At 43.0% G+C, this 24,694-nt stretch overlaps 2 protein-coding genes across 4 annotated transcripts in view; one reads left to right on the forward strand and one right to left on the reverse strand.

Annotated features, from left to right (window-relative positions):
• Positions 1–14,789, forward strand: part of kcnab1a (potassium voltage-gated channel subfamily A regulatory beta subunit 1a) — a 95,420-nt gene extending 80,631 nt beyond the window's left edge. For 2 of the 3 annotated variants that reach the window (XM_070970264.1, XM_070970266.1), the window contains 9 exons: positions 664–708; positions 2,108–2,151; positions 2,304–2,390; positions 5,237–5,322; positions 6,720–6,840; positions 7,128–7,222; positions 9,470–9,590; positions 10,141–10,229; positions 10,424–14,789. In XM_070970264.1, the coding sequence (XP_070826365.1) occupies positions 664–708; positions 2,108–2,151; positions 2,304–2,390; positions 5,237–5,322; positions 6,720–6,840; positions 7,128–7,222; positions 9,470–9,590; positions 10,141–10,229; positions 10,424–10,513 (778 nt within the window). In that variant the 3' untranslated portion in view covers positions 10,514–14,789. The remainder of the gene's footprint in view (positions 1–663; positions 709–2,107; positions 2,152–2,303; positions 2,391–5,236; positions 5,323–6,719; positions 6,841–7,127; positions 7,223–9,469; positions 9,591–10,140; positions 10,230–10,423) is intronic. The other variant, XM_070970265.1, reaches the window with a different exon arrangement.
• A 117-nt stretch (positions 14,790–14,906) lies between these two features.
• ssr3 (signal sequence receptor, gamma) lies at positions 14,907–17,132 on the reverse strand. Its single transcript, XM_070970520.1, has 5 exons — positions 16,912–17,132; positions 16,282–16,408; positions 15,902–16,000; positions 15,323–15,454; positions 14,907–15,204 (listed from the first exon to the last, which is right to left on the reverse strand). The coding sequence occupies exons 1-5, from the start codon at positions 17,042–17,044 to the stop codon at positions 15,138–15,140; spliced, it is 558 nt and encodes a 185-aa protein (XP_070826621.1). The 5' UTR covers positions 17,045–17,132; the 3' UTR covers positions 14,907–15,137.
• Between the last annotated feature and the right edge of the window lie 7,562 nt (positions 17,133–24,694).

The following is a 24,694-nucleotide window of genomic DNA, read 5'->3' on the forward strand; positions in this document are numbered from 1 at the left end:
TGGAGTTCTGGTGGCAGATGATCCATTTGTTCTTGTACCAAAATAAATATAGACACTAACCAGCAGCTTTTACTGTTTATATGTAGTGAAATTTGCATTGAAAAGGTGAATATAGGGGGAAAATATGCAACGTTTTGGGTTAGATCCTCCGTTTCATTTCACATTTGTCAAAGATGTTTGAGACAGCTGGCAGCAACTAGATCTGAGGACTTGAGATGAGACTCAACATATCACACACTATATGACTCAAACTTCAACACCAGCTGACCCAGACTGGAACATACCCAGTCCAACTTATTCATGATCTGATTCGTCACACGTGACTCAAGTCTGCAGATGCTTGTCCCTGTTGGACACATCCACAAAATGTCTTAAACAGTGTGTGGATGCGGGTGGCATGTTCACACCTGTTGTATGTGTCACTGCTTAGCCGAAGAGTTTGACGAGAGGAGGACGTTCTCTCATGTTAAAGTGAACATCTCATTGTGGTTTTCAGCAGATGTCAAAGCAGAGAGATCAGGATCAAGGAAAGTTGTGAATGACTTGCTGAGCTCCTGTATGTCTAAAGAAGAGAATACACTGAGCAAGCACAATGCATTATGTATCACTCACTCTGCTGCATTTGCCTGCTGTCTCTCTCTGTCTGTCTCTGCACTTTCTCAGGCGATCTAGCTTGGTCATTACGACTAAACTCTACTGGGGAGGAAAGTAAGTAAGAAGCTTTATCAACTGTCATTTCAAGAAGTTAAGCTTTATTTATTTAAAAGGTCTCAGTCAAATCAAGATGTCAAGACGTCAACCAAAATAATTGCAACAACAAATAAGTTCAGTTCAGTCATGAATATCCCAAAGAAATCATTGCAAAAGTATGGTTTTGTACTCATCACTCATTGTATTCAGCATTTACTCGCTGTAGTTCTCTTTCAAAGAAGGTCGTCATTGAGCCTCTCAACACTGAAGTCTTTGGGCCATTTTTCTCTGTAACAGCCTGCACAAACATCACGACACGTACTGTAACAACCAATCCTCAGCTGCTGGTGGTGGTGGTGGTGGGGGGGGGGGGGGGGGGGGGTGTAAAGAAATCAGTTTTATGGCACACACACACACACACACACACACACACACACACACACACACACACACACATACGCGCGCGCACACACACACGCACACAGACTCAGCCTGTCCAACTGGGTTTGGTGATAAGGAAGTTATTCTCTCTGTTCCTGAGCATTCCTTCTTTCCTGGGAGGAAGATTCAGCCCTCCACCTCTCTCCTTCACAGTTTGGATGCATAATGATGCTGAACAGTTGAAAGCGCACTGACCCATTTTCATGAAACAGCCTCATATGCATTTTATCCTCATGTCAAGTCCTCCAGCCGAGGTCAGGAGGTGATTGTAAATTACTTTTAGTCTCCTTGCAGCTCTAGATGGCTGATATTTAAAAGATATTTGAAAGTATTTAAAAGTGCTGGACAGTTCAGATGATATTGAGGTCAGTTTAATGCACATTTCTGCAACTAAAGCTGTGGCTGGCAGTTTGTTTTAGGCGTCAATGGGAAAAATTCCATTGCAGCCTTTCTGCATATTGTAGCTCAAGTGGTGATAGACAAAACTAGACTTCTGTAGCTCCTCTTGTTTCTGGTTTCAGGCTTTTGAAAATCCCATGATGAGAGACTTTGGCCTATCTCAGGTCATTCCATAGAGAGGGCGTTCCCATCAGATGGTGAAAGCCTGGTCTCACATAGCCACACATGGTTTTTGTTTGAGAAAGTGGAAGTGAAAGCCTGATTCAAGGGTGGAAAATCCTGCAGCTTGTGATAAATATCAAACGCCTCCTTTGCTACAACAGCATATGGTACAAAGTGCATGGACATGGCTCCACACTGAGCTTCAGGCTTGTTATGCTCGATGCCGCGGCACTCGCTTTGAGGAGTGGCAAAAAGGCATGATGACAAGCAGAGGGCAGTAACTTCTGGGGGGGTCAGCTGCCTCTGCAGCCTGGAGAGCTCCATAGCGTGGCAGAGCGGGCGCTGCGAGGCATGAGGACACTGTCTCTTCACTCATTCGGTGTAGCTTATCTTTGGCTTGTGTTTGTCCCATCAGAGCAGAGACAGAGAGAGGACTGTCAAGGAAACACATTATTGAAGGTAAGACATACAAACACACTAACATCCACATGAGATGGACAGCAGCTTTAGACTTACAAACCCGAAATAAATGTTCTGACCCCCTATGCAGTTATTGTGTCCATTCAGTCATCCTCCACCATCTCACCCCCACCTCTCTCTGTGTCTGTCAGGTCTAAAAGGCTCACTACAAAGGATGCAGTTGGAGTATGTTGATGTAGTTTTTGCCAACCGCCCCGACAGCAACACACCCATGGAGGGTGAGTCTGCCTATCAACAGCCTTGTGACGAGCCGAGCAAGTTCTTAGTTGTGCTTCTCTTGTCCTGAGGTCAAAGTGTCTCAGTTTATGATGTCGGGTGCTGATTTTGATTTGCATTTGGGGATATTGCCTTTGTTGTTTTTGCAGCAGAAGAAGTGTACAGTCTTAAATCAAGTGTTTGAGCGAGCGGCGAGTTGCGATGTGTCTGGAGGCTGTTCAGCTTAAGTGAGCCACACATTTCATTAATTCTCTGACATCCAGATAAACAGGTCAGATGCTGTACCGCCAATAATAAAACAGCAATGAAACAGCGTTTTTTAAAAATCCCCTTCAGGATTGATGTGGTTTTTATTATGGGATGTTTGTTATGCTGAATTAAAAATCCAGTTTTACCGCAGGAGTGTGTTGTTCAGTGTTAAGTGAGGCAGGCAGCATTATATATTTCATTATCAAGATGTTTCTTATTTGCATGCATACAAGTTGTGAGTTTGTTCCTCATCAGTCATCATAAATTAACTTAAATTAAATTATTGCATTCTAGAGATAAAACCATTAACTGTGAGTTTTCTCTCTCCACCTTATTAAATAGTGTTCACAGCCAATCAGTGAGGACATGCGTGTCAGTTAATTAATTGCTTTTTGCTCTTGCTTTGCTGCGAATTCCTACTCTCCTTCAGGGGCACATTTGAAATACATGTAATTAAGCTTAAAAAGGTCGATAGATAATCTAAATTCATCTAAATAAAAAATCAACACAAAACTAGAGGCACAAGCAAAGGCCACATCTATAATTCAGACCTTTAATATTATGGACTGATAATGATAAACTAAGGTAATTATGAGAGTTCAAGTTTTAGTTTTGACAGCTTGCATATGGCACAAGTAGAGTTCATTAAACAACATTAAGGGTTATCGCCAAGTCTTCTTTAGGTCTTGTAATATTGTGGAAGCTCTGTTAGTGTATCAGCGTGGGATAAATGATATTTCACACACTAAGACTTTGATTTCACACTTTTCTCGCTCTTGCATCTGCAAACTTACTTTTTCCTGCCATCTGCACTCAGTGTTCACTATTCAATTCCTTCAGCTGTTAGATTTATTGCCCTTCCTTCCTCGAGCTTGCCTCACGCTCCCTCTTTTTCTCCCGCTTGTTATATTGGCCGGAAATTCGAGGCAAGTAGCATTTAAAATGTGAGCGCAGCGAGCACCATCACAACATGCTGCTGGAGACAGATCAAGCTGGATGGCAGGAGGGCACAAAGAGGGACAGAGAGGACGGGGGGAGTACGACGAGACAGGAAAGAAGTGTTTACTTTTCTTGATGCTGTGTTATTTCCCTTGACAGGATGGTATTTAGTAAGACATCTGTGTTTCAGGTGGTTAATTATCACTTTGCAAATTGAAGGGAAAATGAAAACCTGCCCTCTCAAGTCGTTTTAGGTTCATCTTGATTAAACATTCTTTAACTTCTCTCCCCTCTGCTCCTTCTTCTTCTTCGCAATTCTGCCGCCAGCCTTATTTTCTGCCAGCGTGTTCTTCCGAGCTTCTTATCGCTCATGTTCTGTTGTCTCGCCAAGAACCGGCGATGCAGAGTGAAATACAAGAGTCCTGCCACAGTGAAGGATTGCAGTATAATTGGAGTGAGCGTAGGGCGATGATGAATAACCTTAATGACAGTCATAATCTGAGTTTTTGTTGGCCCTGACGTGCCGTTGGCTCACGCATTCAGCAGCGTTGGAGCTAATTGCATCATTAAAAATGCAGCAGCTTGAATGTGATCAGAGGGGCTTTCGTGTGTGAGCTTGTTAGTTTGTCCCTGGAGTTGTCAGAGATGGGTGATGAGCCGTCAGCAGGTAAGAGAGACTCGAGGAGGTGAGGTTTTTTTTAAGCTCATTAATGCATCACAAATCAAGAAGCGTGTGTGTTCTCAAGGCTGGCGTTTACCTCAGATTCTGCTTTTCAGTTTTCTTAAACTTTGCTGTATTCTTGCTGTCTCTGACTCCTCAGCGCGTCGACAAACCCCTTTCACAGACGCCTGCTCTTCCTTCCAGTTAGTGTTTTTTTCCCTGGGTTTCATCCATCTTTCTTTGGCATTGTCTTTTCCTGAGGCCTGGCTATTGTTGATTCAGAATGTGTCGCCAGCCTCCGGGCAAGTCACTTTAAGCTTATGCCTGATGTTCTTTATCCCCATCTTTTGTGAGAGAAAAGCAAACAAACAAACAAAAAGGCACTTTCTCTGCTTTCTATATGTGGATTACATGTTCACAAGGACTCGTCTCAAGGATTCGAAAACACGTACATGTTCCTTATATTGTTGACTTCTTGTGGCTACCTTTAGATAAACATAAATATGATACTACCCTCTCTTGAGTTAGACTGATGTTCTCTTGTGACATTTTTCAGATACTTGCACAACGGATTGGAATTTTTGACCACATAATAGTCTGAATTGAGGCTGTTAAACTTTAAATCAAATGCTTTGCACCTACAGAGTCAATTATGCCTTTAATTTCTGAAATAAACACCCCTGAATCCAGGAAACAGCTGCTCCAAGAAAAGAAAGAAAACATGCAGAGAAATACAACAGAGTTTTTGTTGTGAATCTCACAAATGCCGCCTTAAGGACTTGGCTGTTTTGTTGAATCAATTCTGAATGTTGATCCATGATTCTCCATGGGGCACAGATATGTTGTGTGTGTTCAGAGGACAGAACTGAATGTGGGAAGCAGTGAGGAACATTTCAGGGTAAACGGTTACTCGCATTGTGCGGGGCGGAATCAATCAATAAGTTGTTCGCTGTTGATCTGACTGACTGGTACGGTGTGGGCCTGTGTGTGTCTCCACAGAGATCGTGCGGGCCATGACCTATGTGATCAACCAAGGCATGGCGATGTACTGGGGGACATCTCGGTGGACGGCCATGGAGATCATGGTAAGCAGCGAGGAGCTTTTAGACATTGCTTATGCTCATGACAGCCATCACTGATGATCACTGTAACAGAAAAGAAATAAAATATCCAAGTGGAAAATGTCGTTTTTCAGTAAATCACATCACTTTAAGTAAGAAACACACAGGGAGCAGAGTGGATGTTAATTTCAAGCTGAATTGACAGCAGTCATCAGCTAGTCAGCAGTGAGGAATGCAATCAATGACTTTTCCTGGCAGATTAGATTTCATGTCAGACTTTGCATGGCAGCAGCTCACATCAAAACCTGTTGTTTGTGCAGTGATCCATCGAAAAAACTGTCAAAATATAGATGCACTAAATAAGAAAAGCAGGTTTGAAGAAGACCGATTTTAGCAGCTTATTATTCAGTACAATCTAGGACACATAGCTCAGGCATAGTCATGGTAGTGAATGTCGGGTTGTGCGAAGGTTTGAGGGAAATCAGGTGTTTCTGGGATGTCTTCCTACAGAGACACAGTGGCTTCTTCCAGCTTTGTTTCCTCCTCCTGTCAGAGTCTACCTCCCATTTCAACCCTTGCTATAGTCATGAATATATACAAGCTGCATGAAGCCACAGCAGAGAGTTACAGTATGAAATGAACACATGCCTGAAGTGACATTCAAGGACCGAACACTCATTTATTCTCTCCTCTGGTGTCTTTATCCTCCCTCCTCTCTCTGAAGCACAGCGCGATGTGTTGACATGCTCTCTCTGTGATCACGGTGTAAGAGAGCAGATATCTTTGTAGAACACAAGCTCAGAAGAAAGCTGCCTCATTTAGATGGCATCAATAATGAAGGGGGGGGTAAACATGGCTTCTCAGTGTACGTGACGAGGCAGCAGTAAAGTGTATACACACACACAGGCCTGGAGGCACATGTCATGGGTTGCAGCACAAAAGGGCAACTTGTAATTTGTAAGTCGAGTGCGTTACGCTGAATGGATTCCCCCTCCTACTGCTCTCTCATCCTGACATGTGTTCCGCAGCTGGAGACCTACAGGATAGAAGAGCGGGGAATGTTTAACACGCTTAGGTGTGTGTGCGTGTGTGTTTTCCTCATGTGGCAATCCAGATAAGAAGGTATACAAGGAATTTGAATATGATGCCTGGGAGAGCTGTGATATGGAATATTGATTGAGTGATTTACCGTGAGCCCAGAATTTGAATCTTTGCCACGCTCCCACATGCTGATGAACACCCTCCCTCTCCCATACCTTCCCTGAGCTCCACTCCTAACCTTTGCTCTTGCCTCCATCACCCTTTTTACGCTTTCATCCACTCTTTCGTCTATTCCCAGCAAGAAGAAAACCCAACATCATAACAACCGTCCATTCATTCTCACCCTCTTTCCTCTGTCTTCCTTTGTTTTTAATCTCTAGGAGGCGTATTCAGTGGCAAGACAGTTTAATCTCATCCCTCCAGTGTGCGAGCAGGCCGAGTATCATCTCTTCCAAAGGGAGAAAGTAGAAGTTCAACTGCCTGAACTTTACCACAAGATAGGCAAGTGTTCATTGTGTGTGTGTGTGTGTGTGTGTGTGTGTGTGTGTGTGTGTGTGGTGAGTAATGTTGTGGCAGATTAGTCAATCAGTGCCTGATGATGAAATGTCTGCTCTCAAGTTAGCAGCATTGGATGGTCAGAACATTCTCGCACTCAGTTTGCCATAAATGAGTAAAAATAAGGAAGTCATTAAACAGATAAATCGTCATCCTCTGCTGCTCATCTTTGTGTGTCTTCTCAAACGTTTTCACCTTCCTGGCTCTGTTCTCACGGGTCTCCATGGTGACAGGGGTTGGGGCGATGACGTGGTCACCACTGGCATGCGGCATCATCACTGGAAAATATGAAAATGGCATTCCTGAAGCTTCCAGGGCCTCCATGAAGGTAGGTGGGAAATCTTCACCGTGACTTTGTGTGTGACGATTTATCTGCTCAAGAAAATGCAACCTGGTACCAAAAACAAATGCTGAAGCTGCAGCTGTTTGTCTTTTTGATTTTACCCAGACTTTAGAGATAATCAGTGCTACCTGAACCCCCAAAGGGGTCCCCAAGACACATTGAGAGGACACAAGATCACTGCAAATGTCTTCTTGCCAAATCATTTTGTCTTGTAATTTGAGTCCTTCAAGTCTGATATTTTTAAAACAAGTGAAAAGAAAATAAGACTTGGTATCTAATTATAGACAGAAATGAGATTTTTAAACTTTTAACTCAAGTCCACACTGAGGTCTTAACCTGTAAGGGGTCCCAAGCCAAAAGATGGGAGACCACTGTTTTAACCAATTCACTTCAATTAACCGAATAGAAATACATCAGAGCCAGTGACGTGCAGTCAGGCGAGGAAGTGCGTCACCTGTAAAAGAGGAGGAGATTCAGACTTAAGCTCATGACTCTTCTATAAATTTGTTTTCTGTGTGATTTCAACATTTCTATGGTCAAAATCACTAAATTTACGCATTTCCTGTTCAAATATGTGGGAGAAGGGTGAGATGAGGCAGCGATGAGCTGTGCCTCACTTCTGACGGCGCTGTGCCACACACACTGACTGATGCAGCCAGTTGGCACATGCCCATTGCTGTCTCTCTTTATATCGGCCATAAATGCGCAGTGAAAATGCTCCGGATGAGGCACAAAGTACCGTGCCACACTGATAGGTGGCAGTGCTGAGCTCCATCGGCGCAATGCACGTCGCTGCGTGCTCTGCTCAGAGTGCGATAGTAAGTGTTCAATTGTATTTAAAAAAAAAGAGAGATCAGCCTAAAAAAAATTTTACATTTTAAAAAATCGAATTTGACCTTATATTAAATATTCTTCTGTTTTTCTTGCTATCGTATTGTTGAACAGTGTGGAATTGATTAAAGCATAATTAAAAGCTTTCAATTAATGTCAAAATTGAAATATAAGCTTCTATTTTGGGTTCACAGTCAGTGCCTCACCAGTCATGAACCTCACCACACGGCACTGATCAGAGCCCAAACCCTTTGGCCTGGACATCTAAGAGGATGTCAGTTATAGTGCTTCCAGAGCTTCAACGCTGCAGGTTTTTTCTCCATCCAGGAAGAAGACACTGAGTTGATGAAAAGCAGCTGACTGCACAGAGCAACACACAATGGTGAACTGTCAGTGTCGCACATCACTGATTCAAGAAGACCAATCAAAGAATGAACACGTTGGACCTGAACACAAGTTGTCTGTGCAGGCCGGCGAGAGTTGCACTAGACTGAGGAGGACAGCGGAGGTTAAAACCGCGGCCTGGTCTGATGTGATGGCAGATAAAACTACAAGCCAGATGCCAAAGCATGAACTGTGAAATGGGATGGAAAATATCCAGTAGATCGACTCTGAGCCAACATAACTCATGTGTGACAAACACACAGGCCAGAGTCCCTGTGGAAGCTTTTCAGCTTTGATTGGACGCCATGACAGTTGTCCAATACAACATTAGACATGTGTCTCTAATGCTTCCAACATTTAGTTACATTACATTTGATATAGTTTAGTTTTATGTTGGCATTCAGCTAACTTTAGCCTGTATTTGAGAAACAAACTGTATGAAGTATCTCTTCTTTATCGAGCTATAATCTATAAAAGTAATAGTTTGACTTTTTGGTAAATAAGCCTTGGAGGCAGGAGATGAGGGGGAAACATTTAGTCTGTCTGTCCAGAGGTTAAAAAAAACACCTACCAAAAACAGAAGTGTAAAAAGGACAAGTTTAGGTTATACAGGAGGTTATGTAACAAACCCAAAATGTCTAACTATTCCTGTAACAGAGAAGCAGGTTGTGTGAGTGGTGGATGAAAAATGGCTCGAACAGCAATCCTCCATCTTTCAAGGTCATATTATCCATCCCAAGTCCATGATAACCAGCAGAAACAGATCAATACAAGTTGTCTGTACTGAAATAAATGATGAAATGGCATCATGTCTGTAGCACCTTATCTAACTCTGTTTGTGCAGTCGATCATTTAACATTATGCAACATGCTCACAGATCAGCGGCACTTACAGCCTCAACCTCTCGACTCTCCTTGACTCTTCTCTCATCTGTCATTTCCCTACACTTCCATACATGCTGCCCCTGTTTGATCTGCCTAATCGCTCTCTTTCCCTTCACTCACTCTCTCCCACCAGTCGTATCAGTGGTTGAAGGAGAAAATAGTGAGTGAGGATGGAAGGAAGCAGCAAGCCAAGCTGAAAGAGCTCAACCACATCGCGGAGAAGCTGGGCTGCACTCTGCCTCAGCTGGCTGTGGGTAAGACCTCTCCGCCCGCCTTCACCCTCTGACAGCAAAGCGACCTGAAGCGAGGCTTTGCAAGCGCAGCTGCTCAGGGCCGTCAGACGGGAACCTTTTTAATACAAGACGTGACCAAAATTCAAATCATCCTTCACATAATGTCTGTCTTTGGTTTTTGTTTGTTTGATTCTCCCCTCCAGCTCCCCTCTGACACACAAACACTTTTCGAATGTGTTTGTGCTGCGTTATTGGGCGCAGATAAAGAACCTGAGCTGCCTCGAAGGCAGACAGTCAAAGATTTGAGAACGTGTGGTGTACTTAAGAATGGCCAGAAGGGTTAGGATTTCTAGAAAATGCACTAAAAGAAACAACGATTGGATTTGTCTTTCACCACTTTACTTTGTGATGAATTCTTCTATAGATTCAGGAGGAGCAAGTAGGGACAAAGACAAGACAAAAAGCTCTGTTTTATTTGTGGTCTGTGCAGTAATAAGAAGCAGTGCGCCATCCAGTGGGCGCTGTGTGAACATCAACCTCTCTCTGTCTCTCTCTCTCACTCTCTTTCCAGCGTGGTGTCTAAGAAACGAAGGCGTGAGCTCAGTTCTTCTGGGAACGTCCAACCCTGAGCAGCTCACTGAGAACCTCGGGGCCATACAGGTGGGAACATGCAGAAACACACACACACACGCCGCCGCTCTAGTTTCCACAGCTCTGTCCACCACCGGCCTCCGGCTTTATTGATTCCTACATGAAAAAGTTATGTCTGAATCTCTTTATGCATCCAGGTTTCTTTACTTATCTCTCACTTCCCTCCTGCAGTCACTCAGTTTTGGTCGTTGTCTTTTGTCCAGGTCCTTCCTAAGATGACGTCTCACGTGGTGTCTGAAATCGACCACATCCTGGGCAACAGACCATACAGTAAGAAGGACTACCGCTCTTAGACCAGGCCGGTCAGACTACTGAGAGGTCAGCCTATCTGCTTTCCTAGCTACTTAACCATACCGCTACCGTGGACCCACCGTCCTCTCCTCGGGCCCCTCTTCAGCCTGGAGCAGACAGCTTCCCTAAGCCCAGCTCTGCATACTGTAACCTCGTCTGTTTAAGACATGTCCCGCTCAGATCAGCTCCGTCAGGTTCACCTCAGGTCCAGTCCAGCTCGGCCAAGAGACGCTTATTAACAATCTCAGCTTTTTGCAGCCTCAAACGCATCTTAGTCCATCTGAGTAACTCAAAATTTTGTGCTCTTCAAACATAGACTGTATAAGAAATAGTGGACGGAGCCACCGTGAAATCACCTATTGATTTGTGAACTAGTGTGAAACCTCAAGCCTGGCATTATAGCATCACCATCTTGGTTTTTTTTTTGTCAGCCAGAAGTGGCCATATTTGGATGAGAGGGTGGAGCTGAGGAGGATACACATTGCTAGACCTTCCCTGATTGGATCTGACAGAGATTGAGGACATGCCATGGTCGCAACAGGTCAATCAGAAGGCAGCCATGCCATAAAGCAGACCTGCTTTATCCTCTATTTGACTCTAAATGGGACTATAAGTTACAAAATGAACATCATGCTGTGTATCATGCCATAAACTAGGTAATAAATCAAGTGAGAGTCATTTTTTATAAGCTTACATATGTGTAAAGGCTTCTTATTGCAACCAGTGAAGTCGCCCCCTGCTGGCTATTTGACAGAATGCAGGTTAAAGGCAATTCACTGCATCAGCTGCACTTTCAGATCTAGAGGCTTCGTCCACTATTTATTATACAGTCTATGTCCCCAGCTAAAGTGTTAACCCCTTCAGCACCGGTCCATTCAATAATAACTATGCAGAGCTTCGTCTTGCTCATGTTACAGTTCACGTCCATCATCCAGAGCGCTACAACTCAGTTCAGCTACAACTCAGTTCAGCTACATCCACGAGCCACAAGTCAGTCTACTAAATTCAACTTCCATTAGAGGGCAAGGTTGTGATACACACTGACTCAGTTTTACATCTTTACAGTTGGGATTTGAGCAGCACAGCGCTGCAGTGGTATTTCAAGTAAAAGTGCCTTGCTCAAGGGCACTTTGATAGCAGCTGTTGAGTGAGACGATTATGTTACTTATTCACCTCACCTGCTCACATCCTCCATCTTGGCTCGGCCGGTGACTCAGACCCTTGACGCTCGAGCTTTCCTCTCTAATGTCCAGACTTCCACCTACAAGTAATTTAATTTGAGCACAAAGTTCAGACTGAGCACATATTTTATTCATGAGCGTTACCGTGCCACAGCTGAATACATCAATGCAAGGACCTTAGACTTTATAAATATAATGATACTTGAGGAAAGGGGACATGAAGAGACTTGCATGAACATCCCCGGTCAGTTAGTCTTTGTGCTTTCTTTAAATTGCTATGCAGTCCAGCACAATGACCACATGAGCTCAGTGCTCTCACCTCTTATGTCGTGGGATAAGATGTCTCCGTGACACACTGAGCTGCTCATACCTCTTGAAAAAAATGGCTTTATGAATGAGGCCTCAACAGGCCAGTTCCCTGTTAGCTTGAATTAACTTTCAACTACCTACCAAGTGTACTCTGTCCCATATTTATTATAGTTCACAATAATATTCCGTAGAAATTACAGGCTGCAAATCCTGAGTATATTAACCAACAGATGCATGTGTTCCCTGCTGTAGTGTGCCTCTCTCTTCTGTCCTACGAAGCACATAATTTAACAACAGAAAGGAGGTTTTGATCAAAGTACAGCGAGCTTGTCTGCTGTCTGCGACCGCCTGTGACGCAGTAGGACATCGGTGTCAGTGGGACTGGGACAGTGTTAAGGGAGAGAACGAAGCATGTCGCCCCCGTGTGGTGTTTTTAAAGAACCACAGCTCTGAAAAAGGATCATAGAAGAAAGAAATAACGCTTTGCAAAAAACAGCGGACTACTTTTCCCTCAGTTTGCATTCATCACTGAGACATTTGACTCCTCTGCCTGTGAACTGAACCTGCATCGCAGACTGCCTCGACGGATCTTGCAGCAAAGGACTTAAGCATTTAATATATATAATAAATCCATGGAATTAAAGGATGACTGGCTGGTCGTGGCTCTAATAACTGCAGAAATTGTGTGTTAATGGCACAAAGAGGTGAATAGGTGAGGTATTTGTGATGTGGCAAAGATTACAGTATTTATTTTAGAATAGTTAAAGTTTATTTTGACATTTTGAGATTTTGTTTGGAGAATTATGGGGATGTCACATGTACATAAAATGTTAAAGCATACCTTGTAACATAAGCAAACCCTCAAAGAAGCCTCTCTTGCATATGAGGACTTCCCTGTACTGTATGACTAATATATAAAGATGTAAATAGAGTTATTTTGTTGCTCCTCTTCAGTATCTGTCACCCTTCATCCCGTCCTCCTCCACGGACTCATTTCTGTCTCCTGAATGACACTTCACAGAACTATTTACGGGGAGTAAGACTCAGTTCTGTTCATTGCTTTGCATTGTGACATCAGATGATGAAATCTGTGTTAATAACGGCATTACATAAAGAACGGTAAATAATAAGCTTGTGCTCAGACTTTAGCATTGACCTTGAATCATCGTCTCTGACCAGGTGGCTCAGCTCTCACAGTTCACGGTCGTCGCCTTCATGCCTTGTTGTTCTGATTCTTTTATCATCTGGAGAACAAGCCATCACAGAGATCAGCAGAGATGTTGGCCAGGTTTTATTTGAGTCACTGTCTTGTCTTCAGTGTACATTTGTTGACTTGTAGCACAAAACGCCCTCCAGATTTTCAGTCTGCGTAGTCTTTTGCCAAAAGTGGTGTTCTTCATGCAGGAATGGAGCATCAATGAACACTGTTCAGCTCCGAGTTTATTTCATGAAGTCTGCCCTTGGATAATGAAGAGGACCTCCAGTTAGGTGTAATCGTAATGCAAATGACCTGCCAATTACCTACAAAACAACAACAAAACAACAGCAATTTTGTACATTTTTCCCTTAAAAGACATATTACTCACACCCATTTGCATCTACTTCTCAAAATGTGGGCAATATGTGGCCTAAATAATTGTGATTAAACAGTCAGTGGACAGTTTGCTTTTCAAATTGGTTCAATTTCTTTTATTGTAACTCTTGGTAGCAAAATGTGCGTGCAAGTCAACAAGTTGCTTCTTATTTTGAGTCAGTGACCACGTTGGACCGCGGCCCGCCGCTGTGTGTGCGTGTGTGTGGAGACTCCTCCGCCTGACAGAGTGCCTTGACTTGTGACTCGTCCCGCTACAGGAAAAAATTCAGGGATGTCTTTCATCACCAGTTGTTAAATGTTTGGATGCTGTCCTAGAAACAAAGCGAGACTATAACGATATATATGCACATTCTTGTATCATGAGATTGTCTGATCTACAGTGTGTGTTAGCTGTCACTTCATTTGGACAAAAACAAAGCAGAAAGATTCTCACAGCAGTTTGTGTTGAGGTAACTTCTGAGAAAAAATGGCTCAAATGGAAATCTAGAATATGTGGAATGGCAGTGGTTTTGTTCTGTCTTGGCCTTTATGTGGGCTGTTTCTGCTAAATAATCTTACTGCAACAGTTAAATTACTGTCGTGACAGCAGCTTAGAAAATGCTTGATTTTAACTGTTGAATCTTCTAGGTTAGAAATATGCCTGAATTTGAATATGTACTCCTTGAAAAATGCTTGATTTTCAACATAAACTGGCTTTCATCTACAGTCACTGATGTAAAACAAAAGAACTTTCAGCTGTTCATGGGTACCACGGACGCATTGTGTGATGGCATATATTGACACGATTTCAGGGAAACTGGCCAAAATCTGTGTCGTCTGAGAGAAGAGTGACTGTGGGCATTCGCTGCTTCAAGTTCACACCCGGGGAAGTAGGTCTGATGGCCAAAATGGAACCAAGTGAGACACATTTTAACCTGTGGCTAAACGAGTCAGATAACATGAAAAGTCCTGATAGGTGACACATAATCTTTAACCTAAGAGGTCCTGTTCTGGTATGAAGCCAACGTATATCAATTCTGATCAAAATGTCAAGTAGTGTGACCTCTTCTATCGATTCATGTCGTTCACGTGCAGAAAAGACTCTTTTTTGTTCACATGACATGCAAACCATCAGTGTATCACTTCTCTCCTGAGCAGCGGTTTCTCTGTAAATAGTCTATATGAATGTGTGATTCTAAATAAATGCATTGCCAACAGAAACATCAGTGTCTCTTTCTACTAGTTCAGTTAAACCTGATGGTGTTGATGTATGATTCATGTTTCACACTTTAAATCAGACTGACTGGCACACACACCGGATCAACACAGACGGCAAGTGTACTTGTTTGCTTTATTTGGTACAAAAAACAGAAGACAGACCTGGAGAAACACCCTCCAGACATTTGATCATGAATTTCATGAAGTTGAAATGTGATATTCCATCCCTCCTCAACCCCATTCCTGACTCAAGTGAAAAACAGTAGAGTGAATAACCCACCTTTGACCCACTTCCTACCCGATCCCACCCCCATCATCCCTCCAGCTTTTTTCTTTCTTCCTCCTTTACTTGGAGCCGGTGGACAGCAGAGCGATCAGTCCTGATGAGGCACTGATGGACAGAATGTAGTTGCTGGAAAAAGGCGTTAAGGCGAAAACAAGCGTCGGCTCAATGACAGCCCTCACAGCAACTATGATTCTGAAGGAATTTGTGTGAAATTGTGATGACATGATGATGATATAAAGGATACACGGTGGGGTTGAAGTTCTTGAGCAAGAAGAAGGAGGCGACGATGACGAGAACCAGGAACAGGGTGTTGTTGTAGAAGATGGAGAAGGTGGTGGCCTCGTAGTCAGCGACCTCGTTCTTCTTCCACAGGATCCTGGACAAACGAAAACACAATGTCAAGTCACTTTCATGTACAGTACGGTATGAACCATTTACTTAACCTGAATCAAGACAAAAGAAGACGTCATTAATGTGTTGCTTTTTCACAAGAGAATGATTACTTGTGGTCACTGTGGTGTGTAGTGTCAACTTTACGCTAATAAAATGCTCCCCAACTACAGTCCATGTCCACTTTTTTCATCTTAAACTGCATCAGAGCTTAAGGAAGGACAGCAGAGGATGGTGTATTGCCTCATGACTGTGAAGGCACAGGACATATTCTGCAGTGAGAGTTGACAGCCAACTCACACAGTATCTGAAAAACCTCAGTGAAGCAGGGCGGTGACGTGACCATTTCTCAGAGCTGAAGGTGAAGGTGGAAACATCCAGAATCCAACACGCTGTACAGAGGTACGGCTTTACAAGACGATGCATGTCTCACCTCTCGTCTTTCTCCTTACGGGACATCTTGCGGTTGTCTGCCTCGGACAGTTTCCTGGTTACCTCCTTGGAAACAGCATCTTCGCGTTTCTGGGCAACTCTGGAGGATGAAGAGAGGAAGGGCACAGCCATTGTGAGTCAGTGAACAGAAATCCACTGATAGGAAAGATGAACAAGTTATTCATGCTAACAAGATACCCACCCCATGTGGTTTATATGGCACTAAACGCTGTGTTATGTGTCCATCAAGTTTAAAAATATCTTTATCAGAGTGTGACAGAAATTTACACCCCTGGTCCAACTAATATACATGTGCAGGACAGAGAAAATGTAAAACCTTCTATTGGGACAAATGCATAGGAGCGTATTTATACGTCTTACTTGTGTTTGAGAACAAACTTGACGTTCTTGTAGGCAAAAGCCACCAGGTAGGTGCTGACCAGAGTCATCACAGCGTACAGAACTGCAGACTGGACAAGGTCCATGTGCCAAATCCTCCAAAACAGCCCTGGAAAGACAAAAAGTCGGTCACTATTGGCAAAATGATCAAGTCAGTCAAGATGCAGTATGTTGGTTAATGCATGTTGTAAACCAGATGTTCTCCACTAACGAAGTAAGCCTTTGTAGAGTAAAGCAAAGATTTGGAGCTCATTTTGTGTGTTACTTAATTTAGTTACTTAGTTAGTTACAAAGATAACTAACTAACCTTATTGTTTATTACTGCTTTCTTCACCTACAGTTGAACCTACAGTAACGTCAACTTAACCACAATTAGTTGCATCAATTAGCAACGACAGTAACTTAACTTTAGCATATCGAGTTTATCTTATAGATAATATTGTTATGACACCCCTCTGTCTTTAAAAGTGTCTGTGGTGTTAAAGTTTATTTAGGATGCTCCTAACAAACTCATCATTCAATCACTTTTTCCTTAAATTACTCCTCCGTTCATTCAGTGTTAGCTTAAGCTAGCTAGCAGCCGCTAGCTGCTCCAGCCTCTCTGGTACTCACAGATGGGGATGGCAGAAACGATGAGTGCATTTCCGTAAAAGAGAGCGGTGGACTTCGCTGAAAGGTTTCTGCTGAAGTCCTGGAGGAGAAGGTCTTCCTCTGACTGCTGCTTGTTGCTGCCTTTGGGAGCCATGTCTGTGGAATGACCAGCCTGTCCGCGGCTCAGCTCTGAACTCAAGAAGACTGACACGTCGGTGTACGAGGAGAAGAGGGACGCGTCAGCATAAACCCGGAAATGCTCCCGTGCTCTTCTTCTTTGTTTAATCGTTAAAGGCGATGCGTCAGCTCACTGATGCCCCCCAGAGGAAGACAACAACACCGCCTGCTTTGCGACAGTAAAACACTCAGTTTATCTTCACTTAGGAGTCAGTTAAAAAAAAATAAAAAATAATAATAATAATTAACAGCCTCCTACTTCCCAACTTTTTTTTTTTCATTTTACATTTTTAATGTGAATTTTTGCGAATAATTACACATTTTTAGACGGACAGGAAGAGAAGAAGATTAATAGATAAATAAAAACAAGAATGTAAAAAAAAAACTAAAAAGTAATAAAGAGTGAGAAAAAGAAAGAAAGAAAGAAAGAAAGAAAGAAAGAAAGAAAGAAAGAAAGAAAGAAAGAAAGAAAGAAAGAAAGAAAGAAAGAAAGAAAGGCGAAAGGGATAATGAGAAATCAACGGGAGATTCAATGCTAGGGACCTCATCTGCTGGATTACTGGCTAAAAATGTACATGATTTCAGCTGCATATTATAATCTACAGATATCATTTCCAAAAAAATATATGAAACATCAAATAGGCTGTTCCTCTTTTCTGTAGCATTCATACATGAATCATGCCCGCTGCCACACCACACCACATCCCATCCCATCAGTCACATCAGCACATTTATCTGAACATGCCATACACAACTCTTTATTACTTTGATCAAATAATTACTTTTTATGGTAGTGCAGAAATCTGCCTGCCTTCCTCATTAAATCCAATTTCTCATTTGCTCCTTTTTACTTCTCATCTCCACCTTCCTGCTTGAAAACACCATAAATAATTATATCAGTGCAGCACTTTACCATTTAATGAAAAACATCTGTAAAAACTAAATATTACCATATGAAAAGTCTTACTGCAGTGATGGTTTCAGCTCCTGCGGCAGAGTGCAGCCTTCAAACTCAGTGCAGGGTTCACATTTTGCCCACTAGAGGTCAACATCTACATGTCTGTACATGTCAGTTTGGGTATTCAGCTGACGCACACTACCTCAGGGACTAGCAGTGTGTGCAACAGCGGATCCACAGGTCTTAAATCACAAGGATTACAAACAATCAAGAAGAGTAAGGTCATGGCCTCATAGTGCTTATAGTCCTTATAGAGTCAGAGACAAAGAACTTAATTTAGTGTTGTAGGATTTTTAAAGAGCAGTTACACTGCGCAGAGGGCTGGATATCGTTCAGTGGGGAGAGTTTTTAACTATATCTTGAGAAAATGAGCATTTAGCCCTGCAGCAAAAGTTGAAACCAGATAGACTCTCTGGAGACTAAAGGGATAAGCGAACAATATCTCCCCAAGAGGACAGTAACAAATGAAATCTCAGTCTTCATAAGCAGGTGAGTAAATGTGACTGCTCTCTGCCCCACAGGCCCATAACTCGTCCTGCTGTCGACCTCCTGCTTTCAAGTGCACCTGCTTTTTTCAAGTGCACACACATATCCGAGATCCTATTTAAAACTCCCCCTCTACGCACACACATCCTCATCTGACAAACACGCCACAGTCCACGATGTGCATGAGCGTGTGGCCACACAGCTACAGATGCATAACCCATTAGCAGAGCATGAGCATCTGCAAAAGTCCCTTCTCTTCCTTATCTCAAGCCCGTCACATGCCTGCCACTGGAGACATTTTAAGACCAGGGAAAAACCAGACAGATATTCATCCTGCTGCTGCTGCTGCTGCCACCGCAGTGCTTAACCCCCCTCCTGCTGAGCTGTTTTCTGTCTTCCTCTGTGTTTGCAGGAGCAAACAGCATGTGCGTGTGACTGAGTGCATGGGTTTGTGTGTGAGTGTTAGAATGCAATGCAGACAGGCAGGTTTGCGTGATGTCCCTGTCTTTAAATGGGGATAGAGCTTAGGGATTAACTGTGCACTTCAGGGGTGCAGGAAGGAGTCAAAGAGGAGGAGAGGGAGGAGGTGATGCCGAAAAGCCTGCCAGCACAATGCCAGGCAAGGTTGGCAATCTCTCTCTGTTATGTGTAAGTGCGTATGTTTGTGCCAGATTACTTTGGCTTTGGTGATACCGCAGACATAACCACAGGGGCGAAGATACACACACACACACGCACACACTGGTACACAGTGGACTCCTCTGGGGCAGCTTGCCTGGCAGTGCTGGTATGTTTTAGCTCACTCTGATCGTCCCCTAAGGAGTATTTATGACAGATCACCTCTCACAGTGACAAATTATTTTTGAATTATCTTCTCTCTCTTGCCCAAAGCGAAGCTGTAGGATCTCTACATCTCTTACATCTGCATGCCGCAACATGGTGTGTGTGCATGTGTGCGTGTGTGTATGTGTGGTAATGATACTGTGTTAAAACAGTGCTATTCATAGCTCATAGGCTCATAGGCTTTCCACGGCTATGAGATCAACATGAATTTCTTAGCACTACTATTTATCTGTGTTTATATTTCCGCTAATGCTAACATACAAGCACAGCTGTGTGCAGTTGCACAAACTCACATAAAGACAGGCAGAGGAAGACAAAAATCATGGGTGATGAACGAGGATCTCATGAGGCGAGTGTGACATTTGTTTCAGTGAGTCCAGGCTTATTGGATTTAAAAGGGTATCTAAAATAAAAGTGGTAACAGAGCTAAGTAATTTTCCACAGTGTTGGATACTATGGAAGTCCCCTGCCACTGCAAAAATAATCCACAACTGGTATAAAAGTATGACTGAGCAGCCATGTGGTCACACAACATCCTCTGACTTCTGATGGTTAAAAGAGGAACAACATTTATTAATCTTTTATCACTGACATGTGCCATGTGTTCCTAAGCCGGACGGCTCTGTGTGGGAGTTTATATAATTTTTTTCCCCTTTTTCCTCAAAGATTTCTCCATTTCCTTTCTGAGCTGATTCCAAAGAAAGTGGAGTGATCTGCAACACAGCTTTATCCCGCTAACTACAGCCGAAAAGGAGCTGACGGTTGAGCTCATGACGACAGTGAAATGTGAGAATATACTAATTTACTTTGCACGTCTTTTCAAATGCTGTTTGTCTTGTGAGATGTAACATTTGAATCAATTTGTAGTTCAGTACATCTTAGCAGCACATTTGACGTAATGTGTTTTGCAGAGTTTGCTATAAACTCATAAAATACATGGAAACAAAAAGCCATGCATTTTTCACGCACACTAACAACCACGCTTGTCACGAAAACAAGAACTCCACAGTTAAAAGTCAATTGGAAGAGGCTCACTCAGTGTTCAAAACAGCAAATTATACACAGTTTAGCTACAGGGGGAAGAGTAACTCAAGGGCGAATCTTTTGCCTCAAGTTCAAGCAGTGAACTCTAACAGGTGGATTTGTATTCTGAACTATAGTAGACCACCTTGGAGCTTTTTCACCCTCTTTAGTGACTCTTTATTAAATGAAATGGAGGCAGGGAGGAGTAAAAACAGAGCAGAGAGAATGGAAATAAGGCCAGGAGGCTATAGTGTGACTGACGACGTGTAGCATGTTCCTGGCCTGCTTGTGTGTTGGCCCACCAGCTACAGTAGGTCACCAACTGCAAGTAGTCACTGTCACCAAGCCTCTACCACAAATTCCCCTCACCACTGGTGTGACAGGGCCTCGATGCTGAGTTTTAAATTGTTCTTAAAAACTTGACATAAGGAATTCATCATTTAACTAGCTGCTCTGCTCGACAGTGCAACATTAAAGTTTCAGGCTGCTCAAAATAAGATCATCTGGGTCATATCCAAACCTCCTCCCCGAACATGTCAAAACTGTCATTTTTCACATGGTGGAAAGAAGAATTAGTCAGATTGAGTTTGGTCTCGCTTGAAAAACTATAAAGAAGAAAGCTCCTGTTTTCTCTTCTCACAGATCATTAGAATTACACAACAAGGGGAAGTTTTGGCTTCCTATTATTATTATTCCTTTTAGATTCAAGAGTGGAAAAAATACATCTTCATGCGCTGCTGCAGCTCTTCAGGATCAGTAGACTCAGTGGTTTTAAACTTTTGGTAAAAGGTTGATGAACATCAGTCTGATCTTTTTGTTTCTATGTTTTTGTTTTTTGGTATTGCATGTGTTTTCTCTCTTGATAATTAACTGTATGGGACTGGGTGACTGCAGTCTCATCTATCTAGTTATCTTAAAGGCTCTGTCACTAAATTCTCCTCTTGAACTCGCCTGGTCTCAGAGCGTCATAGTTTTGTAGCAGTGCTGTCAGGACCAAGCCAATTTCATTGCAGTGACCACAGTCAGAGTTGCAGGCCATGTGACACCCACCGTCCCAAACTGCTTTTTCCAATACATAATCATGAGGAAAGTAATGGTTGTGGTCCAAGAGGGCGCTGATGGCATGCTGTGATAAGGTTTAGTCTCATGTCAACAACTTAATGACAGAATGAATAAATAGACAAGGAGGGAGAAATAATGTAAGGGGACTATTTTTCACTCACCGTCACCTAAAATTGTGATTCGATGATACTGAACATGGCAACAATATCCTTGAGTCACAGTGAGAGATGAATGGAGACGGAAGACGCTGTAAAATGAAAAGGAATTAGAGAAGGAGGGGGGAGACAGACAGAAGCACCTGTGTGATCGCACTCCAGGCGCCGTGCAACTGTTTCAGGGTCTGGTGACACGTCTTCTGTCGTATCCTGGTTTCGTTAAGGAAAGGTTCGTGTTCGCCCTCCCACCCACGCAAAATACACCCAGCCCGTCCACCCCCACCCGTTACGTCTCTCCCATTCACGGACATAGGCTCAGATGGTTGCGTGCGTTTCTGCGCTCCTATCTCCTTTGTGTCCTGTGATTTATGTTCCCCCTTCTGCTCAAAGGCATGGAGCAGAATGTGATATGGTGGAGAAGGAGGTGAGGGGTGGGGATCCCTCAGAGGGATGAAGGGAGGGAAGGGGGTGAAATATGTGTCTTTTCAAAGGATGCCAGACATGTGTTTACACTTTGTGCCCACTTTCACCATAAATAGTTTCCTCACCCTCCGAGTTCCGCGCTTGCACGTGAACCTGCATGCAAGCATATGACAGTGTGTGTGTGTGTGTGCGTGTGCGTGCGTGCGTGCGTGCGTGCGTGCGTGCGTGCGTGCGCAAGCATGTGAGAGAGCGAGATAGATAGAGAGACCCCAGAGACCAAACCTAAACTTTGATCTATTTTCTTCATTCTCTTTCCTCATAATTGGTAGGAAAATGTGTTGGAGTTAAGGCAATAACATGTGTGCATGCTAGTATACACACACACACACACACACACACACACACACACACACAAAAGCTTGCTATTTGCTTGTTTTTTATGCCTATTTATGAATCCATAATCATCAAAATAACTTTTCAAGGTGGAAATACATTTCTTTGGAAGGCTTCATAATATTATAGTCTATTTCTGGAAAATTCCTAGAAAGTGATATTTCTTTACATATTTAAGGGAAAAGGGAAAGGGAAAAAAACATCTTGTATCTTGTTTTTTTTTTTTTTTTCTTTTGCAGTATGTACGTGCCTCCCAGCTGATGATGACGATTGGTGTGTGAGTCATACTGTAGGTACTTATCAGGTCAGCTAGACCCAGGTTTTGAGATTTGTAACTATCCGGACTGTGATGACACAGGCTCAGCTTCCCCTGGCAGAGTTATGGTGACCCTCCAGGCAGAGCTCAGTCCCAAAACAAACGCTCACATGGTTCATTCCTTCACTCCAGCAAAACCCACATTTCACAGTGTGCTCACAGACAAACAAGCAGATAAGACTGTGCTGCTAGTTTAATCGTTTTATGCGTGGACACAGACAGAGTGCAGAGTGGCACAGTTGTCTATTTGAATTAATTCTGTGGCAATTTATATCAAATGAATAATTTAATAATGAGAGCACCATGCACTGGGCATTGTGTGTGCGTGTGTGTGAGTGTGAGAGAGTGTGTGTGTGCGTGTGAGTGTTTAGCCAATGAGCATAGACATTAAGGCTAACCTGCTGCCAACTTGGCTTGTCTTGGAAGCAGAGAGAGAGAGCAGAAGATGTTGACATTTTGGCAGTGGAGGGAAGCTGCATCTGAAAGGTCACTGCGGTGGGTTTGGAGCACAGTGTGTGTGTGATATGCTTGTGTGTGTGCCTGTGTGTGTGTCTCCCAGTGCCTGCCAAAAGCAGTGTGTTTAATGTGTGTGTCTTTCTCATTCATTCTGTGTGAAAAGAGCAGAGGAGAGCTATAAACAAAGATGCTCGAAGTGTTGGGCATAGCACAAACAGAATAGTAGGAACCCACCCCCTACCTCTCTTTCTCTCTTGCTCACACACACACACACACACACACACACACACACACACACACACACACACACACACACACACACACACACACACACACACACACATTCATACTCAAACACACGCACAGACACACATTCATACGCACACATTCTTGCTTTGAAGATGTTTATAGGAACAATGAAGGAACAGGTGAGCAGCAAACATTAGACATTTTCCTTTAAAGGATACTGCAACTTTTTGGGAAATTCTGTTTTTCCAACTGAGTTTAATAAAGTTATTCAAGATCAGCTTCATCTTTCTGTTCAATACAGATATAGCTGACATGTTTATCATGTAGTAATGTTACACAAATACTGGAAACTGTTAGCTTTCACTGACAGTCCAGCATTTCAAGGGTATCTAGCTTCCATGTTGTGACGTATTTCCGAGGCAAATAGGATAGACAGACAGGAGATAATTTGATTTGAACTTTGAAAATGATGGAAAGTTGGATGCAACTGTCAACACCGTCTTCACCCCTGTTACCAGTGTGAGGTGGTGAACACCTCAGTACACATCAACATACCATGCTGTTGCTAGCTAGCTAATTCATTAATTAAATGTTATTTCTGTGCCACTAAAAGTGGAAGATTGATTGATGAGTGGATGTCATGTTATTATTGGTTGAAACTGGTTGGTTCAAGCCTGCATAAGCGTGTCAAATTTTATTTTACAGGAGGACACACGATTAGATTTTGATATAAGAATACAAAGCCGCCCATTCAAGAGGCTTCTTTACTTATAACTGACTGGTGGAAAGTCCCATTTATCCTTTTGCAGGATCATAACTCCACCCAACTATCATGTGAGTTGTCAGGGTCACATGAGGCCTGCTGATGATGGGTGAGAAAGGGCGGGTCATTGACACACCTGAGAATCCTGTGAGTCATTGTTTTCACGTGACTCCTGCTGTGAATGCCTGTTTAATTGCCTGGAGAGAGATCTCAGGGCCGCACTGTAAGTGGCTGATAAGCGGTGTCTTCTGTTCAGTGATGGTGTCCTGGGCTTACTGGGCTTGAAGTGCACATGGATGTGGTGTTTGTGGAAAATCAGATTCTTCTGTAATGTAAGGGATGACAATGTTGTTCCGTTTATGGTCCTTACTGCAGTGGATCTCCTGGACCATTGTAGATATTACCAGGCCATTTTTGTTACCAGTCAGTCAGTTACCTTAATGTTGTGTGAATTTTAAAAAATGGTTGTTTGTCTGCTGTTGCTGTTTATTGTGCCTCTT

The sequence above is a fragment of the Chaetodon trifascialis genome, chromosome 9, assembly GCF_039877785.1.
Source record: "Chaetodon trifascialis isolate fChaTrf1 chromosome 9, fChaTrf1.hap1, whole genome shotgun sequence".
Taxonomy (NCBI): Eukaryota; Metazoa; Chordata; class Actinopteri; order Chaetodontiformes; family Chaetodontidae; genus Chaetodon; species Chaetodon trifascialis.

What these genes read in the sequence shown, in the direction of transcription:
- ssr3 (XM_070970520.1), bottom strand. Translation starts at nt 17,044, where the DNA reads ATGGCTCCCAAAGGCAGCAACAAGCAGCAGTCAGAGGAAGACCTTCTC. An exon ending in CGTTTCTGCCATCCCCATCT is followed by an intron (nt 16,409 to 16,911) that starts GTGAGTACCAGA and finishes TTGTCTTTCCAG; the next exon opens with GGCTGTTTTGGAGGATTTGG. An exon ending in AAGAACTTCAACCCCACCGT is followed by an intron (nt 15,205 to 15,322) that starts GTATCCTTTATA and finishes GCCTTTTTCCAG; the next exon opens with CAACTACATTCTGTCCATCA.